Source organism: Aotus nancymaae, unplaced genomic scaffold (genome assembly GCF_030222135.1).
Source record: "Aotus nancymaae isolate 86718 unplaced genomic scaffold, 86718_ANA_hifiasm-v0.15.2.pri h1tg000010l, whole genome shotgun sequence".
Taxonomy (NCBI): domain Eukaryota; kingdom Metazoa; phylum Chordata; class Mammalia; order Primates; family Aotidae; genus Aotus; species Aotus nancymaae.
The window spans coordinates 59823201-59848177 of record NW_026988421.1 but is presented as its reverse complement, the minus strand read 5'-3'; the positions used below and the strand labels follow the sequence as shown (position 1 = coordinate 59848177).

The following is a 24977-nucleotide window of genomic DNA, read 5'->3' as shown; positions in this document are numbered from 1 at the left end:
CATCTCTTGGGTTCAAGCAATTCTCCTGCCTCAACCTCCTGATTAGTTGGGACTATACCCCCAGCTAATTTTTTTGTATTTTTAGTAGAGATGGGGTTTCACCATGTTGGCCAGGCTGGTGTCGAACTCCTGACCTCAAGCAATCTACCTGCCTCAGCCTCCCAAAATGCTAGAATTACAGGCAAGAGCCACTGCACACATCCCTTAAATTGCATTCTGTAATTTTTGTTTTTTTCTTTCTGAGATGGAGGCCTCACTCTGTTGCTCAGGTTGGAGCGCAGTGGTACAGTCATAGTGCACTGCAGCTATGACCAAATTCTTGGGCTCAAGCAGTTCTCCCACTTCAGCTTCCTGAGTAGCTGGAACTACAGGCATGTGCCACTGTGCCTGGCTAATCTTTTTAATTTTTGTAGAGATGGTGTCTCGCTTTGTTGCCCAGACTGGTCTCGAACTCCTGGTTTCAAATGAGCCTCCTACCTCAGCCTCCCAAAATGCTGGGGTTACAAGTGTGCATTTTGTAGTCTTATTGTTAGAAGTAAATTTGCTATGGTCTTTTTTCCAATATATTACATATAAATAGGAGAAAGCAAACAAGTAGTTATTTTACTGTATTAGAAACTATGATTTTCAGCTTAAGAGAAAAGAGATAGGCATAAAACTATAGGAATTAAGTTAAAACCTTGTGATCTTTACTTTGAATCACAAGTATTAGTATGAACTCTTCATTTGTTTTTCTCTAAGAATATGTTTTTGTTGTTTTGTTTTTGTTTTTGTTTTGCTATAACCACTGAAAGGTCCTAGAAGTAATGAACCATGTGCAATCTGGACACAATGGTAATGACTTGATTGTTGTAGATTCTTTATTAAAAGGAACTAGGACTTCTTAGAGAAGAGTCTGATCTCATGTCTGGGGCAAAAAATATTTATAAGAACACCTTTGGGCACTTTGTGGTATAAAAAAGCAAAAATTACTACTGTCGTGTCAGAAGGACAACTTGAAGGAGCTTTCACTGGATATCGAGAAGAAATAATGATTGCAAAAAATGGAAAACATCAGATCTATAAAAAATCCATGAGTTTGTGATGATATTCTCTTCCCCCAAATCAATATAAGCAAAACTTATTGCTTACCTTTGGAGGTTGCTAGGACAGCACTCATTTTTTTTCATTGGTCAATAATGGGAAAGAATCAAGTTTTCAGCCTTTCATTTGCAAATTGTATTTTAGGGTAACTTAATAGTTAATAAGTTCTTTAGAGAAGAATTCTAGCTCATAACTCTAGGAAAAATAATAAACTAGAAAAATCTCCATTTTACACTCCCTGATACATAATGGATCTAGGCAAAGGACATTGAGCCTAATGGGGATGTATCAGGCTGACACACTTTGACTTATTTATTTTTATTTGTTATATTTTATTTTATTGTTATTTTTTGAGACAGAGTCTCACTGTGTTGCCCAGGCTGGAGTGCAGTGGTGTGATCTTAGCTCACTGCAGGCCTCTGTCTCCCGGGTTCAAGCGATTCTCCTGCCTCAGCCTCCTGAATAGCTGGGATTACAGGCACACACCACTACGCTTGTATTTTTTTTTTTTTTTTTTTTTTTTTTTTTTTTGAGACGGAGTTTCGCTCGTTACCCATGCTGGAGTGCAATGGCGCGATCTCGGCTCGCTGCAACCTCCGCCTCCTGGGTTCAGGCAATTCTCCTGCCTCAGCCTCCTGAGTAGCTGGGATTACAGGCACGCGCCACCATGCCCAGCTAGTTTTTTGTATTAGTAGAGACGGGGTTTCACCATGTTGACCAGGATGGTCTTGATCTCTTGACCTCGTGATCCACCCGCCTCGGCCTCCCAAAGTGCTGGGATTACAGGCTTGAGTACGCTTGTATTTTTAGTAGAGACAGAGTCTCAGCATGTTGGCCAGGCTGGTCTCAAACTCCTGACCTCAAATAATCTGTCTGCCTTGGCTTCCCAAAGTGCTGGGATTATGGGCATGAGCCATCGTGCCAGACCCGACTTAACTTATTTTTAACTTTACTAACAAAGCAGACATATGCTTTGTGAAATGATACAATAAAATAATCAGGTACATTTAAACATGCCTGGTTATCAGATGATATTAAGAAATTAGTATTGATTTTGTGAATGTGATAATAGTATTGTGGTTATATACTTTTATCTGTTAGAGATATATGCTGTTGAAGATACACATTTGTGGGTGAAATGATTTGATGACCACAATTTGCTTTAAAGTACTCAAGTGCTTTTTGTTTTGTTTTAAAATATCCCAAAAGGGAAAGGGAGACACCAATGAAACAAACTAACCAACCTTTTGCCAGTTATTGAAACTTAGTGATGGTTTTATGGTGATTTACTATGTTTTCTCTTTACTTTTGTATATTTGCTTGACATTTTCTATGATTAAAAAAAGAAAAATGAATGTTCTCATGTAACAGTATGTAATGATGCTATTAAATGATAAAAGCAGAATATAAAGTTGCATATATAGCTGTAACTATGAAGAAAAGCAGCTGAACTGAAAAATACTAATTGTGATTGTGTTGTCATCATAGATTTTTTCTAATGCAGAACTTCTAATTTAGTTATATGTTACATGTTTTGTTTGTTTGTTTTGAGACAGAGTCTCACTCTGTCACCTAGGCTGGATTGCAGTGGCATGATCTTGGCTTATGGCAACCTGTGCCTCCTGGGTTTAAGTGATTATCCTGCATCCGCCTCCCAAGTAGCTGGGACTACAGGCACCTGCCACCACACCTAATTTTTGTATTTTTAGTAGATACGGGGTTTCGCCACGTTGGCCAGGCTGGTCTTGAACTCCTGACCTCAAGTGATCTACCCACCTAAGTTATTTTTATAAGAAGAGGTTTTTTTAAAGACATCTCTATATCATTGTAACTGCATGCTAAAAATTGCTATAAGGCCACGCACAGTGGCTCATGCCTGTAATCCCAGCACTTCAGGAGGCAGAGGCAAGAGGACTAATTGAGCCCAGGAGTTTGAGACCAACCTGGACAACACAGGAAGATGCCATCTGTACAAAAAAGTAAAAAATTAGCCAGACATGGTGGTGCATGCCTGCAGTCCCAGCTACTTAGGAGGCTGAGGTGAGAGGATCACTTGAGCCCAGGAGGTTGAGGCTGCAGTGAGTCGTGATCATACCACTATACTGAAGCCTGGGTGATTGAGCGAGACCCTGTCTGAATAAATAAATAAGTAAATAAAAATTGTTATATTTGTGCCTTCTGGTTACATGTACTCTTTTTGCAGATTATTTACATAAGGCAGTAACTACCTTGAAAAGTGAAGATGATACCATTTTTAGGTTTTGTGAAATCTTATATATGTACTTGGAATTCAGCAAGACAGTATAATGATAGTGAAAGGCAATGCAAATAATTATTTGTATCTCTAGTGACTACTTTAAATATTTTCTAATGGTGAAAACATCATTACCTGGAATTCTCATAGTTTTATGACATTTTACTTTGATAGAGCCAGCTGCCATCTCTCTGTTAAATTGTGAAGACAGTTTGTAGAAGATAAAAAAACTGAGTTTATATTAAAGATTTGGACTTTAACTTATTTTCCTTTTATTTTCTTTTATAATGCCTTTTAATGGTAAGGGGTTTTGTTTCTTTTTTTTTTTAGGAAGGTGGAGTGTTTACTTTTGGAGCTGGAGGGTATGGTCAGTTGGGCCATAATTCTACCAGTCACGAAATAAACCCAAGGAAAGTTTTTGAACTTATGGGAAGCATTGTCACTCAGATTGCTTGTGGACGGTAAGCTGTTATATAAAAGAATATTTTGGTCTCTAACTGCAGTTATTCAGGGATTGCTTATTGAATTGTTTTAGGGATCCTAATAATCTGAGGAAACACCTTCCCCTCCAAATACTGATTTTGCCACTGAGGAATCATAGTAACAGGAAAAACATCTTTTTTTAACTGTTATTTTATTTATCTTTACTTGAACAGATTTAGCTGAGGCAAGATGTAATAATGTATATGTAATATTATATTTATTATATTTGATATAACACTCAAAAGGCTTCTTTCTTTCTCTTTTCCACTTTTTTTTTTTTTTTTGATGATAGTCTTTCCTTGCTGTCAGGCAGGCTGGAGTGCAGTGACACAATTATGGCTTATTGTAGCCTTAACCTCCTGGGCTCAAGTGATCCTCTTTGCCTCAGCCTTTTGAGTAGCTGGGACTACAAGCATGCACCACCATGCCAGCTAATTTTATTTTTTAAATTTTTAGTAGCAACAAGATCTCACTATGTTGCCCAGGCTTACCTTTTTTCCTTAAAGGGTGAAGAGATTGACCAATTAATTAAGACAGAATTAATGTGACGAATGTTTCATTGGTATAATTAAACCAATTATCTCCTGATTTTCCTTATTCTGAATTCTTAGGAGTAAACAGAAGAGTCTTTGACCTTGAGCTTTATCTGTTGATTTTTAGTTCTTGGAAATAAATAAGAAGAGTCTTTGGGTTGAGCTTCATCTTTGGGAGAATTAAATTGATCAGACTCCCAAGTAGCAAAATGTACCTTTCTTGACCACTTAATTTAATTTTGATCACCTTAATGTTTTTCTACCTTCTATGCATATCTATACAATAGTTTAGTTTTACCAACTATTAGCTTCAAATACATGTAATCACACAGTGAGTATTCTTTGGTGATTCCTTTTTCCTCTTAACATCATGCTTCTATAATTTTTATGTAGTTATGGTTCTCCATCATTAGGCCCATTAATGTTTTTTAGTCAATTTTATGCATAGATAATATACTTGTTCTATCGCTGATAGACATTTGCCATGTTGCCAGATTTTGGCAATTATGAATAATGTTGTTTTGCACTTTTATTATATGGTATATGTAAGCCTTCGTATTCACCCAGAATGGAATTGCTGGGTTATAGAGGACACTTAATTTGAATTTTATAGGTTAAACCATACTTCCCATGTGGTTTTTCCAGTTTATATTCGCATTAGCAATGTGTGAGAATTTCTGATGCCCTGTATTCTTGTCACCAGTTAGTATTGTCAGACTTTTTGCTAATTTCTTGGATATTTATTGTTACTTCATAATTTGAATATACATTTCCATGACTTACTTGAGGACCTTTTCCATATGTTTATTGGTCATTTACATTTCTTCAGGATATAAAAAATTGATTCATAGTAGTTATTTATATATTGTAGATACAAGTTCATAATGTTTCTCAGTACAGGGATAAAAGTTCTTTATTGGGCATATGTTTTACAGATGTCTTTCCATGTTTTATCTTATCTTGTTATTTTCATTCTTTTTATGAACAGAAGTTTTAGATATTAATAAAAATGAATTTATTAATATTTTACTTAATAGTGCCATTTATTTCCTAAGAAATATTTTTCTACCTGAAAGCATAAAAGTAATCATCTCTATTCTCTTCAGAAACATAGTTTTGCCTTTTACATGGAGGTCTGTAAGCTATCTCAAGTTGATTTATTTTGTGGAGGACAGTATAATATTCAAGTAAGGAATCAACTTTTTAAAAACAAATAGTCAATTACCCTAGCACAATTAAAAGTTTTTTGTGGGAAATACATACAACAAAATTTACCATCTTAACTATTTTTAAGTATACAGTCCATGGTGTTAAGTACATTTATATTGTTGTGAAACCATCATCATCATTCATCTCTAGAATTCTTTTTATCTTGCAGAATTGAAGCTCTATACCCATTAAACAATAACTCCCTATTCTCCTCCATGCCTTCCTGTGGCAACCACCATTCTACTTCCTGTCTCTATGAATTTAAGTACTCTAGGTATCTCATATAGGCACAACCTTAAAGTATTTGTCGTTTGGTGACTGACTTATTTCATTCAGCATAGTGTCATCAAGATTCATGTTGTAGAATTTCTTTCTACATGTGTCAGAATTTCCTTCCTTTAAAAGGCTGAATAGTATTCCATTGTGTATATATACTACATTTTTCTTATGCATTCATCTTTTGATGGACACTGGGGTTACTTTTGTGTTTTAGCTTATTGTGAATATTGTTGCTATGAACATGAATATAAAAACATCCCTTCAGGACCCCACTTTCAGTTCTTCTGGGCATATACTCAGAAGTGGAATTAGTGGTTCATGTGGTAATCCTATTTTTAATTTTTGTAGGAACTGCCACACTGTTTTTCATAGTAGCTGCCCTGTTTTGTATTTCCACCAATAGTGTACAGGGTTTCAGTGTCTCTATATCCTCACCAACACTGTTATTTTCTCATTTTGCCTTTTTCTTTCTTTCTTTTTTTTAAATAATACCTATTTTAGTAGCTGTAACATGGCATCTCCTGTGGTTTTGATTTGCATTTTCCTAATGAGCTGAGCATCGTTTTATATATTAATTGACCATTTGTACATCCTTGGGGGAAATGTCAATTAAAGTATTTTTCTCTTTTTTGAATCTGGCTGTTTTGTTGTTGAGTTTTAAGAGTTTTCTATATATTCTAGATATTAATCCCTTATCAGATATTTGCAGATATTTTCTTTCATTCTGTGGGTTGTTGTATTCTATAGGTAGTGTCTTTTGATTCACAAAGCTTTACATTTTTATAGAGTCCAGTTTGTCTATTTTTTATTTGTTGGCTATGTCTTTGGTGTTATATCCAAGAAATTATTGCCAAACCCAATGTCATGAAGCATTTTTCTGTTTGCTTTTTAGAGTTTTATAGTTTTGCCTTTTACATTTAGGTCTTTGATCTATTTGAATTAATTTAAAAAAAATTTTTTTTTTTTGAGATGGAGTCTCACTCTGTCACCTAGGCTTGGAGTGCAGTGGCACGATGTGGGCTCACTGCAACCTCTGCCTCCCGGGTTCAAGGGATTCTCCTGCCTCAGCCTCCATAGTAGCTGGGACTACAGGCGCCCACCACTACGCCTGGCTAATTTTTGTATTTTTAGTAGAGACGGGGTTTCACCATGTTGGCCAGAGGTGATCCACCCGCCTTGGCCTCCCAAAGTGCTGGAATTATAGGTGTGAGCCACTGTGCCAGGCCAAATTAATTTTTATATATGGCCTGAGTCCACTTTTATTCTTTTTCATGTGGATATCTAGTTTTCCCAGCATTCTTTGTTGAAAAGACTGTCCTTTCCCCATTGAATGGTCTTGGCTCACTTGTTGAAAGTCATCTCAACATACGTACTAGGGTTTATTTCTGGGCTGTCTATTCTGTTGCATTGGTCTGTATATCTTGTCTTTATGCCAGTACTACATTGATGATTGTAGCTTTTGAGGTAGGTTTTGAAATCAGGAAGTGAGAGTCCACCAACTTATTCAAGATCTTTTTCAAGATCATATTAGATATTCGGGGTCCCTTGATTTCACATGGATTTTAGGATGTGTTTTTCTATTTCTGCAAAAAACATTGTTGGGATTTTGATAGGGATTATGTTGAGTCTGTACACTCTTTTGGGTAGCATTGACATCTTAACAATATTGTCTTCCAGTCCATGACCATGAGTGTCTTTCCATTTATTTCTCATTTAATTTCTTTCAGCAGTATTTGTAGTTTTATTATGCAAATCTTTTGCCTTCTTGTTAATTCCTAAGTATTTTATTATTTTTGATAGATTATAAATCAAATTTTATTTTCTTCCAAATTGTTCATTGTTAATGTATAGAAACTCAGCTTATTTTTGTTGTGTAGATTTTGTATCCTCCGGCTTTGCCAAGTTTGTTTATCAGTTTTAACAATTTTTGTGTGGAATCTTTAGGGTGTTTTTTTTTTTAATTATCAAAGGGTGTTGAATTTTGTCAAGTTATTTTTCTGCATCAATTCAGATGATTGTATGTGTGTTTTTTCTTCTTCAGTCTGTTAATTTGATACATTACATTGATTACATATATTAATTTTCATATGTTGAACCATCTTTGCCTTCCAGGAATAACTCCCACTTGGTTGTTGTGGTGGTGTATAACCCTTTTAGTGTGCTGCTGAATTCAGTTTATAATTATTTTATTGAGAATCCTTCATATATGACAAACAGCTTCTCTCTTGCTGCTTTCAAGATTCTTTGTCTTTCAGCATTTTGATTGAACTGTGTCTCTTTGTTGATCTCTGAGTTTATCCTGCATAGAGTTCATGGGCGCTATGGATGTTTAGATTCATGTCTTTTGCCAAATTTGGGAAGTTTTTGGCTATTACTTCTTCAAACAATTTCTCTTTCCCTTGCTGTAGTCTTCTGAGAATTCCACAGTGCTTATGTTGGTTGGTTTAATGCCGTACTATGGTTCCCTTAGGCTCTCTCTACTTTTAAAAATATTTCTTTCTGTTCCAGAGACTCAGTAATTTCCACTGTCCTATCTTTTTTGTTTGCTGATTTTTTTTTTTTTTCTGTTTGCTGAAATCTGCCTTTGAATCTCTGTAGTATATTTTTTATTTCAGGTATTGTACTTTCCAACTCTGGAAATTTTTCTTAGTTTTTCTTTTTGATTGATATTTCCATTTTGTTCATACTTTTTTTTTTTTCTTTTCACACATCTTACTCTAGTTCTTTGAACATCTTTAGGATATTTGATTTAGTCTTTGTCTTTTAGGTCTACAGATACTTGAAGGCAGATTTTAGGTCTGTCATTTGACATTTCTCAGGGGTAGTTTCTTTTTTTTTTTTTTGAGATGGAGTCTCACTCTGTCACCCAGGCTGGAGTGCAGTGGTGCAATCTTGGCACACTGCAACCTCCACCTCCCAGATTCAAGCGATTCTCCTGCCTCAGCCTCCCAAGTAGCTGGAACAACAGGCGCGTGCCACCATGCCTGGCTAATTTTCATATTTTTAAAATAGAGACGGGGTTTCACTATGTTGACCAGGCTGATTTTGAGCTCCTTTTCAGGGGTAGTTTCTGTTTATATTTTCTTTGAGTGGGTTATACTTTCCTGGTACTTTGTATGCCTTGCGATGTTTTTTTGAAAACTGGATGTTAAACTCTAATAATGTGATAACTGGAAATCAGATTCTCCCCCTTCACCAGAGTTTGCTGATTTTTGGTTTTTGATTACTGTAGGTTGTCTCTGTGTCAGGAGTTACCCTGAGGTATAAAAATGAGGTCTTTGCAGATGTTTTCTTAGCCTGTACCTTTCCCTGCTAATGCACAGTGACTTCCTGAATTCAGCCATAAATGTGGTTGTTTTTTAATTTTCTAGATCTTAAATGTCTGGCTCCCCAAAGGAAAAAAGAAAAAAATGAAAGGTAGGGGTGGAACGAGGGTGGAAGAAAGAAAGATAAAGACATCAGCCCTTTGAATTCTTTGGAAGTCTCTTTAGCCAGAGTGGGAGAGTGTGCAACAGTCTTTGCCTGCCTTTCTGCACCTGGTAATCAGAAGCACCAATCAGTGATCAGAACATCAGTTCCTAAAAGGAACAAAGTCCTTATTGCCCACACTGGCGCCTATAAGTTGCATGCAAGCTGCTCGTGGAACCTGTTTATGACTGCCTTACACAGGAGTAAGGAATGGGTAACTGCTACCATGCTATGAATTGAAATTGAAATTAACCAGAATTTGTCATCCAGCTCTTTCCTGGAAATAACAGACCTTTGCATAGACTCCAGAGTTGCAAAATGGTTCTGTCAGACAGATTCTGTCAGTGTAATTGTTGTCTAGGTGGGCAAAAAGATTCTTGGTGCTTCTTATTCCACCATTTTCCAAGAATTCCCCTGTCCAGCTGTATTTTTGAAAATCCTTCACCCTCCTACTGTATGGTGTCACTGTTGCTATAAATTGTTATGTGTACATGGATCTCTTTCTGTGATCTCTAATTTTTCAATCTATATGCCTACCCCTGTGCCACTTAAACACTATCTAGACACCATAATAATAACTTCTTCTATTTGGGTTAAAGTGACTCCTTGTTATTCTTGTTCATTAAGAATGCTTTGGCTGATGATAACCTTTATTACTTTCATATAAATTTTAGCATTGGTCTATCAAGTTCTCTCAAAAAAAAAAAAAAAGGCTTGTGGATTTTGATAGGTAGTGCATTGAATCTCTCTAGGTTAATTTTGGGAAAAGTCATTATCTTTATAATATTTACTTTTCTAATCAACTTCCATATTTATTTAATGTCTTAATAATAAAATGTTTTAAAATTTTCATCATAGAGGTCTTGTATATCTCTTTGTAGTTCCATTTCTCGGTGCTTATTTAATGGTACTGTGTTTTTATTTCTACTTTCTAAGGAATCACTGGCATGTAGAAATAATTGATATTTACATATTGATTTTAAATACAGCCACTTTGCTGGGTTTTTTTTGTTTTTTTTTTTTTTGAGATGGAGTTTTGCTTTTGTTGCCAAGGCTGGAGTGCAATGGTGTGATCTTGGCTCACTGTAGCCTCCACTTCCCAGGTTCAAGTGATTCTCCTGCCTCAACCTCCCAAGGCTGAGATTACAGGCATGTGCCACCACGCCCAACTAATATTTGTACTTTATTTTTAGTGGAGATGGGGTTTCACCATCTTGGCCAAGCTGGTCTTGAACTCCTGATCTTGTGAGCCACCACACCCAGCTGTTAAACTCTTATGAATAACTTACTCATGTACATAATCATATCATCTGTGAGTCAATGCAGTTTTGTTTCATTATTTCTATTATTTATACTTAAAGTGTTTATATAATTGTTTTAATGTGCTGGTTAGGTTTTATTAATATTACAGCAAACTATTATGATGTTTGCTGTAATATTATTATGTTTCCTTTCTGTGGGAAAACTTTGACTATTTCACAATTAATTATCATGTTTGCTGTTAAGATTTTTGTGGATAACCTCTATCAGACTAAGTAATTTCCCTTTTATTCCTAGTTTTTTATTGTGAACGGATGTTAAGTTGTTAATGTTTTTTCTATTGTATCTGTTGAAGTTAAGTTGTTAATGTTGCTTTTGCTATTGTATCTAATGTATCTATTGAAATGATTTACGATTTTTTTCCTTTAATCTGTTAATGTGGCATATTGATGGATTTTCTTTTTTTTCTAGTTAACAACTGCTTTGGTTTTCTGGAATAACTTCAGTTTGGTCAAGTATTATTTTTATTTAGTGCTGGATTTGATTTGTGAATATTCTGTTTATGTATATTTCTGTTTATCAGTGAGCTTGAGCTATAATTTTTTTATTCTTTTCACAAGGCTTTATTATGAAGGTTTTCTAGTCTAATAAAATAACATTGAGGAATGTACCCTTGTTTTCTAATTTTTGGAAATAGAACAGCTTGAAATGTTGGTAGAACTTGTCATTAAAGCCATTTGTGCCTGGCATTTTCTTTTTTGGAATTTAAAAAACATTCTTCAATTTCTTTAGTGGCTATGAGGTAGCTTTTATTATTTCTTGAGTCAGTTATATGAATGTTAATTTTTTTCTAAGAATTTTTTCATTTTGCCTAATTTTAAACATATTGATATAGACCAGGCACAGTGACTCACACCTGTAATCTCAGCACTCTGGGGGACCGAGGTGGGCAGATCACTTGAGGTTAGGGGTTCACGACCAGCCTGGCCAACATGGTGAAAAAAAAAACACCTCTACTAAAAATACAAAAATTAGCCAGGGTGGTGATATGCACTTGTAATCCCAGCTAGTGGGGAGACTGATGAGGCAGGAGAATTGCTTGATCACAGGAGGCAGAGGTTGCAGTGAGCTAAGATTGCGCCACTGCACTCCAGTCTGGGTAACAGAGCAAAAACTCTGGTTCAATCAATCAATCAATAAATTAAAATTTATAATGTCTGTATTGGTCTCTTGTGCACAAACATGTCAGTGATATATAATAGTATTTTTAGTAGAGACGTGGTTTCACTGTGTTGGCCAGGCTGTTTTGAACTCCTGACCTCATGATCTGTTCGCCTCAGCCTCCCAAAGTGCTGGGATTACAGGCATGAGCCACTACGCCCGGCAGTGACATACAATGGTAAATGTTTATTTCTTACTCTGTGGTTCAGTAAAGTGGTTCGTCCTCGGTCCTTAGGCTATCTCAAGCAGCTTTATTTGGGCTACAGATTGACTGGGGCAGTTCTGTTTCAGTCTGCCTCTTCACTGGGGTGAGTTTGCTTAGACTGTGTTTCAGCTGGGTTGGCTTTGTTACATGTCTCATTCTTGGGACTATACCAGATGAGCAGTGGGCTGCGTCTGGGTGTTCTTCTGACGGAGACAAATGCACAAGAAGGCAAACTCAACTGTACATCACATTTCAAGCCTTCTGCTTGCATCACATTCACTGAGATCTCGTTGACCAAAAGCAAACTATATGACCAAACCTAAAGTTAAGGTATGGGAACTATAATATACAGTCCAACCACCATTAGGCTATGATGGGAATGTGTATGCTTAATATAACACGATAGTGAATTCACATCACTTTTTTAGGTGACATATTTTATTAGTCCTTTGTGAAATATCACAAATGATTTAATGTTATCCACTTTTGTAATTCTTAACAGCCAAAATGTACATGATTTGAATAGTTATTCTTACCTCTGTAATACATGATTTGAATAGTTATTCTTAGCTCTGTAAACCAGTTCTTTTCAGCAATTTTATTCATGTAACTGCTGGATCTGGGGTGAAATTTCAACATATTGAGTGAGATCTAAGGACTTAACCTAAATAGGAAATGTAAGTAGGTATCTGGTATTTTGATCAGTTTGACTTCCAGGTGGTGAGTACTATAAGAAATACGTATTATTTTGTTATTCAGTAATTGTCAAAAACCTCCTGAACGAAGCAGTCAAGAGTACCAAAATGTCAGTCCATCAGTAGATGATCCAAAAGAAAAAGGTTCACATTCTAGCAGTATAATAAAATGCTTTCGAGCTCTTATGTTAAATCTAGAGCTTAAGATAGTTCTGTTCATTCAGTGGCTCTGAACCCTGACTTTACACTGTAAACATACACACACACACACGTTGTTGGTGTTGAGACTGAGTCTCACTCTGTTGCCCAGGCTGGAGTGCACAATCTTGGCTCACTTTAACCTCTGCCTCTGCTTCAGCCTCCCAAGTAGCTGGGACTACAGGCGCATGCCACCATGCCCAGCTAATTTTTGTATTTTCAGTAGAGACAGGGTTTTGCCATGTTGGCCAAGCTGCTCTCAAACACCTGACATTAAGTGATCCACCTGCCTCGGTCTCCCAAAGTGCTGAGATTACAGGCATGAGCCACCATGCCTGGCCGAAAATGTGTATTTTTACCTAGGTTCACCCCCAGATGATTCAAATATGCAGCCAAGGTTGAGAACCAGCACTTTATTAGGCCAACGTGAGGAGGAGTTTTAATAAAATTGTATTGCAGTAATTTTCAAACTATCAATATATTCCTTTGAGATGGCTGCTTCCTGAGAGAGGCTAGTAATCTGTCAGACTAGCTAACTTGAAAACTCTTTTGAAGCTTAAAAACACCTTTAAAATAGCATATGTGAGTTTGTGAGGATATAAAGAGAAAACAAAGAAATTTGAAATTTGAAAGAAATTTGAAATTTTAAAAACCAAAGCTGTTTGAATTGACTTTGGAGTCACTCTAAAAGAATTTCCAATCTGGGTAACATATTGATTAGCTTATATCGCTAAACAAAACACTCCAAAACCTAGTGGCCTAAAATAGTTATTTAGCTGATAATTCTTTGCTTCAGTAATTTCAGCCGAGCTTAGCTGGGCTGCTGTCATCTTAACTGGCTCAGATGATCAGTTGATGATCTGGCTAGGAGCTGGGAGTCTAGGATGGCCTCAGCTAGGACAGTTTGTCTCTGTTCCAGATTGTAGATCATCCTTTAGCTGCTAACCTTGGTTTACTCTTAATGACAATAGAGCAGGATTCCTAAAGATAGTTAGGGAAAGAGTGTATAAAGCCACTTGTGAGACATAGGCTCAGAACTGAGACACTCGTTTCTGCTGGCCAAAGCAAGCTATAGATTAGGACTTGGATTTAAGACGTAGAGAAAGAGATTTCCAATCTTGGTGGGAACAATTGCAACAGTCATACTGCATAGGATGTGAGTATGGGGAGAGGGATAATTTCAGCCACTTTAAAACAATATTCTACAAATTTGCAAAGAGGCAGGAGATAAGATCTAAGACCCGACAGAAGCAAGGGCGAGACCTGGAGGTACCATGTCCTCTCAATAAAACTGTTTCATGGAAAGGGTATACAATGAAATATTGCCCTGCTTACATAAGGAGACTTTTTCTGAGGAGTTGGATAGGTTTACTGAGAGTGGATTGGTAGGTCATCCTTAGCTTCAGTTCTGTGGTTTCTTAGGTTTGCTTTTACTATAGTACCTCCAGAGGAGTTTTGATGATTACATAAAGAGATCACTTTCCTCAGAAGAAAGGAAACATTGTTTCTGTCATGCATAGGTATATGTAACAACCTTCTGATTGGTACTAGATTACTTCCCATTTCTTAGCCTAAAATTTCTGGGTGATGCCCAAATGGAGGACTTTCATAGACCATAGCTCTGGACTAGAACTTGACAAGGGAAATAGTGGGGACTTCCTTGGACAAGATAATTAGATGCTACTCTGGAGCTGAACCATTTATTGTAAGGGATTTCCATATAGACCTGGGCCTTTTAAAATTTAAACATTAGTGGAAATTTTCTTTACCATGCTTGTGTAGCCTGCCTGTGTGATACAGAATTCATTCTATATATTAAAGCTGCTAATGAATATTTTGTACAGAAGCTTTAGAAGTACTAAATTTATTAATTTTTTTTTGAAAAGAAAAATTACCTCTTTGATATTTTCTCTGCTTTGGTCATTGTAAATTGTTGGAAGATAACATTAAGTCTGAGGTTTTCTATCATTTTACTCTAGGCAGCACACTTCTGCTTTTGTTCCTTCATCAGGACGAATTTACTCTTTTGGGCTTGGTGGTAATGGGCAGCTGGGAACCGGTTCAACAAGCAACAGGAAAAGTCCCTTCACTGTAAAAGGAAACTGGTACCCTTATAATGGGCAATGTCTACCAGATATTGGTAAGTTCTATTAAAGCTTTCCTTCATATATTAAAGTTCTTGTTAAAATGTTACTCTTAAATCATGAAGATTTCTGCGAAAGATTTCCAAGATATATTGTTAAGTGAAAACAAATGGAGAACAATGTATGTGATGGTTTGATTTGCTTATATTTACTTGTAAATGCATAGAGAAATTCTGGATAAATAAAAGTTACTTTCAGAGAGTGGGACATATGTGAACTAAGTGATAGCTAGATATTAGTGGGTGGGAGTTTTTTTTGTTTTCTATTTTAAATTGTGGTAAAATATGCACAACATAAAATTTACAGACTTAACCATTTTTTAAGTTTACAGTTAAGTAGCATTAAGTATATTCACGTTACTACGTAACCAATCTCCAGAACTCTTTTCATCTTGAGGAGCTAAAGCGCTGTATGCATTAAACAGCAACTCTTCATTCCCTCCTCCTCCTCGCGCCTGGCAACCACTATTCTACTTTCTGTCTCTATGGATTTGACTTAACACTAGGCTAGGTACCTCAAAGAAGTGGAATCATATAGTAGTGTCTCTTTTTGTGACTCATTTATTTCACTAAGCATAATGTCCTCAAGGTTCATCTATGTTGTAGCATGTGTTAGAATTTCCTTCCTTTTTAAGCTGTATAATTCAGACATACCTTGGAGATATTGTGGGCTCAGTTCCAGACCACTGTAATGAAGCAAATACTGCCATAAAGCAAATATCGTAATAAAGCAAATCACAAAATGTTTGGTATCCTAGTGCATATAAAAGTTATATTTATACTATAGTGTAGTTTACTAAGTGTGCAATAATAAAATTGTCTTAAAAGACTGTGTGTTTAGTCTTTAGTTTAAAAATATACTTTATAATTTCAGTTTAAAAATATACTTTATTGCTTAATAATGCTGACACAGAGATGTGAAGTGAGTACATGCTGTTGGAAAAATGGTGCTGATAGACTTGTTCTGTGCCGAGTTCCCTGAACCTTCAATTTGTAAAATTCACAGTATCTGAGAAGCACAGTAAAGTAAAGCACAATGAAATGTGGCATGCCTGCATTCTTATTATATGGATGTGGTTTGTGGCACCCAAAACAATTACAGTAGTAACATCAAAGATCACAGATCACCATAAAAGATATAATAATAATGAGAAATATTGAAATATGAGAATTACTAAAGCTTATAAGCTTTACTGAATTTTTGATACTGAATTTTTACAAATTGAAGGTTTTTGGCAACACTGCATTGAGCAAGTCTATTGGCACCATTTTTCCAACAGCATATATGCTCACTTTGTATCTTTGTGTCACATTTTGGTAATTCTTACAGTATTTCAAACTTTTATGTTGTTATTATATGTGTAATATGATCTGTGATCTGTGATCATTGATGTAATTGTTTTGGGATGCCATGAACCTTACCTATATAAGACAACAAACTTAATTGATAAATATGTACATTCTGACTGCCCCACCAGCTGGCCATTCCCATCTGTCTCCTCTCGTGGGGACTTCCTGTTCCTTGAGGCACAATGATGTTTAAATTAGGCCAGTTAATAGCCCTACAAATGGCCTCTAGGTATATAAGTGAAAGGAAGAGTCACACATCTCTCACTTGAAATCAAAAGCTAGAAGGGATTATGTGTAGTGAAGAAGGCATGTCAAAAGCCGAGACAGGCTGAAAGCAAGGCTTTCTTATGCCAGTTATCCAAGTTGTGAATGCAATTTGAAGAAAATTAAAAGTGCTACTCTGGTGAACACATGAATGGTAAGAAAGTGAAAAACAGCCTTATTACTGATATGGAGAAAATTTTAGTAGTCTGAATAGAAAATCAAACCAGCCACAACATTCCCTTAAGCCAAAGTCTAATCCAGACCAAGATTCTAACTTTCTTCAAGTCTCTGAAGACTGAGAGAGATAAGGAAGCTGCAGAAGGAAAGCTTGAAGCTAGCAGAGATTAGTTCATGAAGTTTAAGGAAAGAAGCCATCTTCATCACATAACAGTACTGATGTGGAAGCTACGGCAAGTTATCTAGCATGTCTAGCTGAGGTAATTGATGAAGGTGGGTACACTAAACAACAGATTTTCAGTGTCGACAAAAAGTCTTCTATTGAGAAGAAGATGTCTTCTACAACTTTCTTTTATAGCTGAGAGAAGTAGTCAATGCCTAACTTCGAAGGACAGGCTGACTCTCTTTTAGGGTCTAATGCATCTGGTGACTTTAGGTTGAAGCCAGTGCTCATTTACCATTCTGAAAATGCCAGGGCCCTTAGGAATTATGCTAAATCTATTCTGCCTGTGTTCTATAAATGGAACAACAAAGCCTGGATGACAGCTCATCTGTTTACAGCATGGTATACTGAATACATTAATGTGTGGGCTTAAACCCACTGTTGAGACCCACTACTCAGTTAATAGACTGCTTTCAAAATATTACTGCTTGTTGACAATGCACCTGGTTACATCAAAGATCTGATGGAGATACACGTGGAGCTTTCTGTTTTCATGCCTGCTAATACAACATCCATTCTGCTGCCCAAGGATCAAGGAGTAATTTTGACTTTCGAGTTTTATTATGTAAGAAATATGTTTTGTAAGGCTGTAGTTGCCATATATGGTGATTCCTCTGATGGTTCTGGGCAAAGTAAATTGAAAACCTTTAAAGGATTCACCATTCCAGTTACTGTTAACATTTGTGAAGTGAGAAATTACTTGAAGCCAGCAGTTTGAGACCACCCTGGGTAACATAGTGAGACACTGTCTCTACAGAAAATAATTTAAAGAAGCCAGGTGTGGTTGTACATGCTACTTGGGAGGCTTAGGCAGGAGGATTGCTTGAGCTCAGGAGTTGAAGGTTTATAGTGAGTTATGATCATGCGAATGCACTCCAGCCTGGGCAACAGAGTGAGATCCTGTCTCTGATTCATGGGAGGAAGTCAAAATGTCAACAATAACAGGAGTTTGGAAGAATTTTGTTCTAAACCTCATGGATGAGTGAGGGGTTCAAGACTTCGTTCGAAGAACTTAACTATAGATATGGTGGAAATAACAAGATAACTAGAATTAGAACTAAAGCCTGAAGATGTGACTGAATTGCTGCAATCTTAAAATGAAAAATATTCCTTATCCAGTCCCAGGACATCAAAGCTCTGCAGAAAGAACTCAAGAAATTTGCCAAGCTCCTGAAGCAGAAGAGGATCACCCTGGATATACACAGGCCGATGTGGGGCTCACCCTGTGGGTTCTGTTTGGGAAGGTGTTCAGCCAAATGACCATCTGCTACTTTGAGGCTCTGCAGCTTAGCTTAGAGCATATATAAGCTGTGGCCCTTGCTGCAGAAGTGGGTGGAGGAAGCTGACAGCAGTGAAAATCTTCAGGAGATATGCAAAGCAGAAATACTTGTGCAGCCCCGAAAGAGAAAGTGAACCAGTATTGAAAACCAAGTAAGAGGCAACCTGGAGAATTTGTTCCTGCAGTACCCCAAACCCACACTGTAGCAGATCAGCCACATCACCCAGCACTTGGGCTCGAGAAGGATGTGATCTGAGTGTGGTTCTGTAATGGGTGCCAGAGGCAAGCAATCAAGCAGTGACTATGCACAGTGAGAGAATTTTGAGGCTACTAGGTCTCTTTTCTCAGGGGGACCAGTATCCTTTCCTCTGGCCCCAAGGCCCCATTTTGGTACCCCAGGCTATGGGAGCCCTCACTTCACTGCACTGTACTCCTTGGTCCCTTTCCCCCTGTTTCCATCACCACTCTAGGCTCTCCCATGCATTCAAACTGAGGTGCCTGCCCTTCTAGGAATGGGGGACGGGGAGAGGGGAGAAGCTAGGGAAAGAGAACCCAGAGTTTGTGCCAGGGCTTTTGAGATTAAGTTCTTCATTCACTAAGGAAGGAACTGGGAACACAAAGGGTGGGGGCAAGGGAGTTTGGGGCAACTGGTTGGAGGGAAGGTGAAGTTTAGTGATGTTCTTGATTTTAATCCCCATATCATGTATCACTTTTTTCTTAAATAAAGGAGCCTAGAACACAGTAGAGAAGGAAAAAAAAAAAAGAAAAATACTCCTCATCCATTCATGTTCTATGGATGAGCAAAGAAGGTGTTTTGTTGAGATGGAACCTACTGCTGGTGAAGATGCTATGAACATTATAGAAATGACAAGAAAGTATTTAGACTATTTCATAAACTTAGTTGACAAAGCAGCAGCTGGCGTTGAGAGGGTTGTCTCTATTTTTGAAAGCAGTTCTGTGGGTAAAATACTATCACACGGCATCTCCTGGCATAGAGAAATACTTTATGAAAAGAAGAGTTATATCAATGTAGTCACTGTCTCATTTTAAGAAATTGCCATAGCTACCCCAGCCTTCAGCAATCACCACCCTGATCAGTCAGTAGCCTGACATTGAGGCGAGACCCTCCATCAACAACAGATTAAGACTCACGAAGGCTCAAATGATCATTAGCATTTTTTAGCAATAAGTGACTTTAAATTAAGGTATATACTTTTATTTTTTTAAGATATAATGCTATTGCACACTTAATGGACTACAGTATATTGGGCCAGGCACAGTGGCTTATGGCAGTAATCCCCATGCTTTGGGAAGCCAAGATAAGAGAATCACTTGAGGCCAGGAGTTTGGAACAGCTGGGGCTATATAGTGAGACTCTCATCTCTATTAAAGGAAAAAACAAAAAAGCCCAACTCTATCAATGGACTACAATATTGTATAAACTTTTTTTTTTTTTGGGACAGAGTCTTGTTCTGTCACCCAGGCTGAATGTGCAGTGGTGCAGTCAGTTTACCGCAACCTTCACCTCCTAAGTTGAAGTGGTTCTTCTGGCTTAGCCACCTTAGTAATTAGTATTTCAGGTGCGCACCACCACACCTGGCTCATTTTTTTAGTATTTTTAGTAGAGACGGGGTTTCAACATGTTGGTCAGGCTGGTCTCGAACTCCTGGCCTCATGTGATCTGCCCACCTTGGCCTCTTAAAGTGCTAGGATTATAGGCGTGAACCACTGTGCCCAGCCTAGTGTAAACATACTTTTACATGTACTATGAAACCAAAAATTTGTGTGACTTGCATTGTGTTATTTGCTGTATTGCAGTTGTCTGGAACCAAACCCTAAATATCTTTGAGGTATGCATATGCCACATTTTGTTTATTCATATGTCAGTGGACAGTTGCGTTGTTTCTACCTTTTGGCTATTGTGAATAATGCTGCTATGGATATAGGTTTACAAGTATCTCTGAGATTCTGCTTTCAGTTCTTTTGGGTATATACAGGAGTGTTAATTATTTTCTATTCTTTAAAATTGGAACTCTTTGAGTCTATTGGTTATTAAAAATATAAAAAAATTTTGACCCAGAAATGGACTCAGCACATAAGGACCATTTTTGACATCCATATGATTACCTCCCAACCAGTCATCAGCACCCATTCTCCTGCCTGCTAAACTATCCTTGAAAAACCCTAGCTTTCAAATTTCTGGGGAGACTGATTTGAGTAATAAAACTCAAGTCTCCTATTTAAAAACACCAAAAAATTTTTTGGCTAGAAGGGAAGCTACTGCCCTGAAAACAAAGACACAGGCCTAACAGGATTCATCACCTGCTGACTAAAGAGCCCTTGGGCTTTGAATAAACATCAACAATAGACAGGAATTAGTTGCCACATGCCTTGCGTGAGACCTAGTACTGTAAAGTGTGACCGAGCACAGTCTCAGCAGTGGTGGCCATGGGGGTGCTTGCGTCACCTCTCTCCAAACTCTTAAGAATCTCAGCACAGAGAGAGAAACTTCATTTGTTTAGGGGAGAGTAAGGGAGGAGAACAAGAGACTCTGCCTTCTCCCAGATCTTACCTGAGTTCACCAAGGTAGTATCTCTATGAATTGGCAAGAGTCACAGTTTTGCTGGGCATGGTTATGTGTGCATGTAGTTCCACCTACTTGGGAGACTGAGGCAGGAGGATCACTTGGGCTCAGGAGTTCTGGGCTATAATGTGCTGTGCTGATTGGGTATTTGCACTAAGTTCAACATTGATATGGTGACTTCTAGGCCACCAGGTGGCCCAGGTTAGAAATGGAGCAGGTCAGAACTCCGGTGCTGATCATTAGTGGGATTATGCCTGTGAATAGCCACTGTACTCCAGCCTGGGCAACCACAGTGAGACCCTGTCGCTTAAAAAAAGAAAAGGTCAGGCGTGGTGGTTCATGCCTGTAATCCCAGCACTTTGGGAGGCTGAAGCAGGCGGATCACCTGAGGTCAGGAGTTTGAGACCAGCCTGGCCAACATGGTGAAACCCCATCTCTACTAAAAATACAAAAATTAGCCGGGCGTAGTGGTGTGCGTCTGTAATCTCAGCTACTCGGGAGGCTGAGGCAAGAGAATTGCTGGAACCTGGGAGGCGGAAGCTGCAGTCGTGAGCCAAGATTATGCCACTACACTCCAGCCTGAGTGACAGAACAAGACTCAGTCTCAAAAAAAAAAAAAAAAAATAGTGTTACTGGGCTTGGAGTGGCCCCTATTGTAGATGGCTGCAGTGACTAAACACTTGAGATCATTACACTCAATTCCTTTTGAATACTTGGAAAGCCTTCCCAAGAAGTTCAGTTACAAACAAGCACAGACGGCAAAGATTAGAATTAATACCTGACTCTTCAATGCTTAGACCTGATGAAAATTTGGAAGCATTAAGACCATCCAGGAAAACATGACCTCACCAAACAAATGAAATAAGGCACTAGTGACCAGACATGAAGAGACAAAGTTACATGATGTTTCAGAGATTCAAAACAACCATTTTGAGGAATCTCAACGAAACTGAAAATAAACAGAGAGGTTCAGAATTCTATCAGATAAAGTTAACAAAGAGATTGAAACAATGGTAAAATATCAAAGAGAAATTCTGGACTTCAAAATTCAGTTGACAACCTGGAGAATGCATCAGAGGCTCTCAACAGAATTGATCAAGCAGAAGAAGGAATTAGTGAGGATGAAGACAAGCTATATGAAAGTGTACAGAGCTAACAAAAGAAAAAAGTGAAATACTCCCACAGCGTCTGGAAAAATAGCCTCAAAAGGGCAAATCTAAGGATTACTGGCCTTAAAGAGGAGGTAGAAGGAGAGATAGAGATACAAAGTTTTTTAAAGAGCTAATAACAAAGACCTTTTCAATCCTAAAGAAAAATAACAATATTCAAGTGCAAGGTTGTAGAATACCAAGTGTATTTAACCCAAATAAGACTACCTCAAGACATTTGATAATCAAACTTTCAAAGGTCAGGGATAAAGAAAGGATTTCAAAAGCAGCAAGAGAAAACAAACAACATACAATGGGGCTCTGGTACATCTGACAGCAGACTTCTCAGTGGAAACCTTACAGATTAGGAGAGAATGGCATGACATACTTAAAGTGCTAAAGGAAAATAACATTTAGCCTAGAATATTATATCCAGTGAAAATATCCTTCAGATGTGAAGGAGAAATAAACATTTTCCCAAACAAACAAAAGTTGAGGGGTGGCCAGGTGTGGTGCAATGGCTCATGCCTGTAATCCCAGCACTTTGGGAGGCTGAGGCAGGTGGATTACCTGAGGTCAGGAGTTCGAGACCAGCCTGACCAACATGGTGAAACCCCATCTCTACTAAAAATACAAAAAAAATATTAGCCGGGTATGGTGGCGGGCACTTGTAATCCCAGCTGCTCTAGAGGCTGAGGCAGGAGAATCACTTGAACCCGGGAGGTGGAGGTTGCAGTGAGCCAAGATTGCACCATTACACTCCAGCCTGGGCAACAAGAGGGAAACTCCATCTAAAAAAAAAAAAAAATGCTGAGGGGTTTTATCAACAGCAGACCTGTCCTATAAGAAAATGCTAAAGGGAATTTTTCATTCCAAAGGAAAAGGACATTAATGAACAATAACAAATCATCTGAAGGTACAAAACTCACTGGTAATAGTAAGTACACAGACAAATACAAAATATTACAACATGAATTGTGTTGTACAAACTACTCATCTTGAGTAAGATGACTAAAATATGAACAGATAAAAAATAACTATAGCAACTTAAAAAGACATACAGTATAATAAGATATAAATAGAGATAACAGAGCAGGGGAAAAGAAGTTAAAGTGTAAAGTTTTTTTTATCAGTTTTCTCTTTGCTTATTTGTTTTTGCAAAAGAAACTTTGTTGTTTGTTGCCCTTTCCTTATTCCTAATTAACTTATTAATAATAACATTTTTGGGCCTAATTTGGTTTTTTACTAACAAATAGCTGCCAACAAACAGCTGTATGTATTATCTTGTATACTTATATTGAAAAAAAAATAGTTTTGTATTCTGAAATATTTACTCAAGAAGTTTTCATTGTTGTTTGTTATTTCTTTTTAAGAATATATATTTTTTAAGAGATAGGTCTTGCTATGTTGCCCTTGCTAGAATGCAGTGGCTGTTCACAGATACAATCATAGCATACTGCAGCTTTGAACTTGGCTCAAGCCATCTTCCTGCCTCAGCCTCCCAAGTAGCTGGCACTACAGGCATGTGCCACTGTAGCCCAGTTCAAGAATAAATATTCTTTTTTTTTTTTTTTTTTAAGATGCAGTCTTACTCTCTGGTCCAGGCTGGAGTGCAGTGGCATGATCTCAGCCCACTGCAACCTCCGCCTCCTGGGTTCAAATGATTCTCCTGTCAGCCTCACGAGTACCTGGGATTACAGGTATACACCACCATGCCTGGCTAATTTTTGTATTTTTAGTAGAGATAGGGTTTCACTATGTTAGCCAGGCTGGTCTCGAACTCCTGACCTCAAGTGATCCTCCTGCCTTGGCCTCCCGAAGAGCTGGGATTACAGGCATGAGCCATTGTGCCCCACCAAAAATAAATATTCTTAATTTTTATTTTCTTTTAGCTATCTTTTGTAGCTTTCATTCTATTTTTTTTTAATCATTTTTGGTTTAAAATGAAATATACTGAGATGCGAATTAGAAAATCCTTTTTTTCTCTTGGTGCACGGCAGAAGAAAGGCTTGTAAATTTCACCAAATGCTGCTTATGCTTGTGGGATCGTTTAATGTTCATCATTTGGTCAGTCTTATCCCCATAGCAGTCAGAATATTTCAAGTCACTTTATATCATGGAGTCCATGAATGGGAGGCCTTATTAAATTAGATGAATATGTGAAAATCTAATGGCATATTTGAAAGTTTGAAATTATATAAATCTTGGCTTTTAATTTTTTACATTTTTATTACAGATTCTGAAGAATATTTCTGTGTAAAAAGAATTTTCTCAGGGGGAGATCAAAGCTTTTCACATTACTCTGGTCCCCAGGTAATAATATAATCATGTAAATACTTAGTTCCAATAATTTTGACAAATTAAAAAAACCCTATAATTAATGTTCTTTATATGTTACAAAGTAATTGCCCTAGTTTTTTCCCCTCAAGTCTATACAATAAATTTTTTCTGATCTGTTAGATAGGTTTTTGTTTCAGGTGTTCAGTAATTCTGTTTAAAACACAAATACATAATGGAGTTTTTGAGTTATATATAATATCTCTTCCCTTTGACTAATCTTATTTGAAAATTTAGAACTGTGGGCCACCAGATGACTTCAGATGTCCCGATCCTACAAAGCAGATCTGGACAGTGAATGAAGCTCTAATTCAGAAATGGCTGAGCTATCCTTCTGGAAGGTTTCCTGTGGAGATAGCCAAGTAAGAAAAGCATTTTGGGCCAGGCACAGTTGGCTAATGCCTGTAATCCCAGCACTTTGGTAGGCCGAGGCAGGCAGATTGCCTGAGACCAGCCTGGGCAACATGGCGAAACCACATCTCTACAAAAAAAATACAAGTAGCTATACGTGTTGGCACACTTGTGGTCTCAGCTACTTGGGAGGCTGACGTGGGAGGATCACCTGATCCTGGGAGGTCAAGGCT

General features: G+C 37.5%; 1 protein-coding gene and 1 pseudogene across 3 annotated transcripts in view; both read left to right on the top strand.

The window, feature by feature from the left end:
* Nucleotides 1-24977, top strand: part of HERC4 (HECT and RLD domain containing E3 ubiquitin protein ligase 4) — a 150474-nt gene that overhangs the window by 52621 nt on the left and 72876 nt on the right. For all 3 annotated transcript variants that reach the window (XM_012451401.2, XM_012451400.3, XM_064374175.1), the window contains 4 exons: nucleotides 3668-3798; nucleotides 14868-15028; nucleotides 24293-24369; nucleotides 24631-24755. In XM_012451401.2, the coding sequence (XP_012306824.2) occupies nucleotides 3668-3798; nucleotides 14868-15028; nucleotides 24293-24369; nucleotides 24631-24755 (494 nt within the window). The remainder of the gene's footprint in view (nucleotides 1-3667; nucleotides 3799-14867; nucleotides 15029-24292; nucleotides 24370-24630; nucleotides 24756-24977) is intronic.
* LOC135274010 (POU domain, class 5, transcription factor 1-like) lies at nucleotides 15049-23592 on the top strand (annotated as a pseudogene).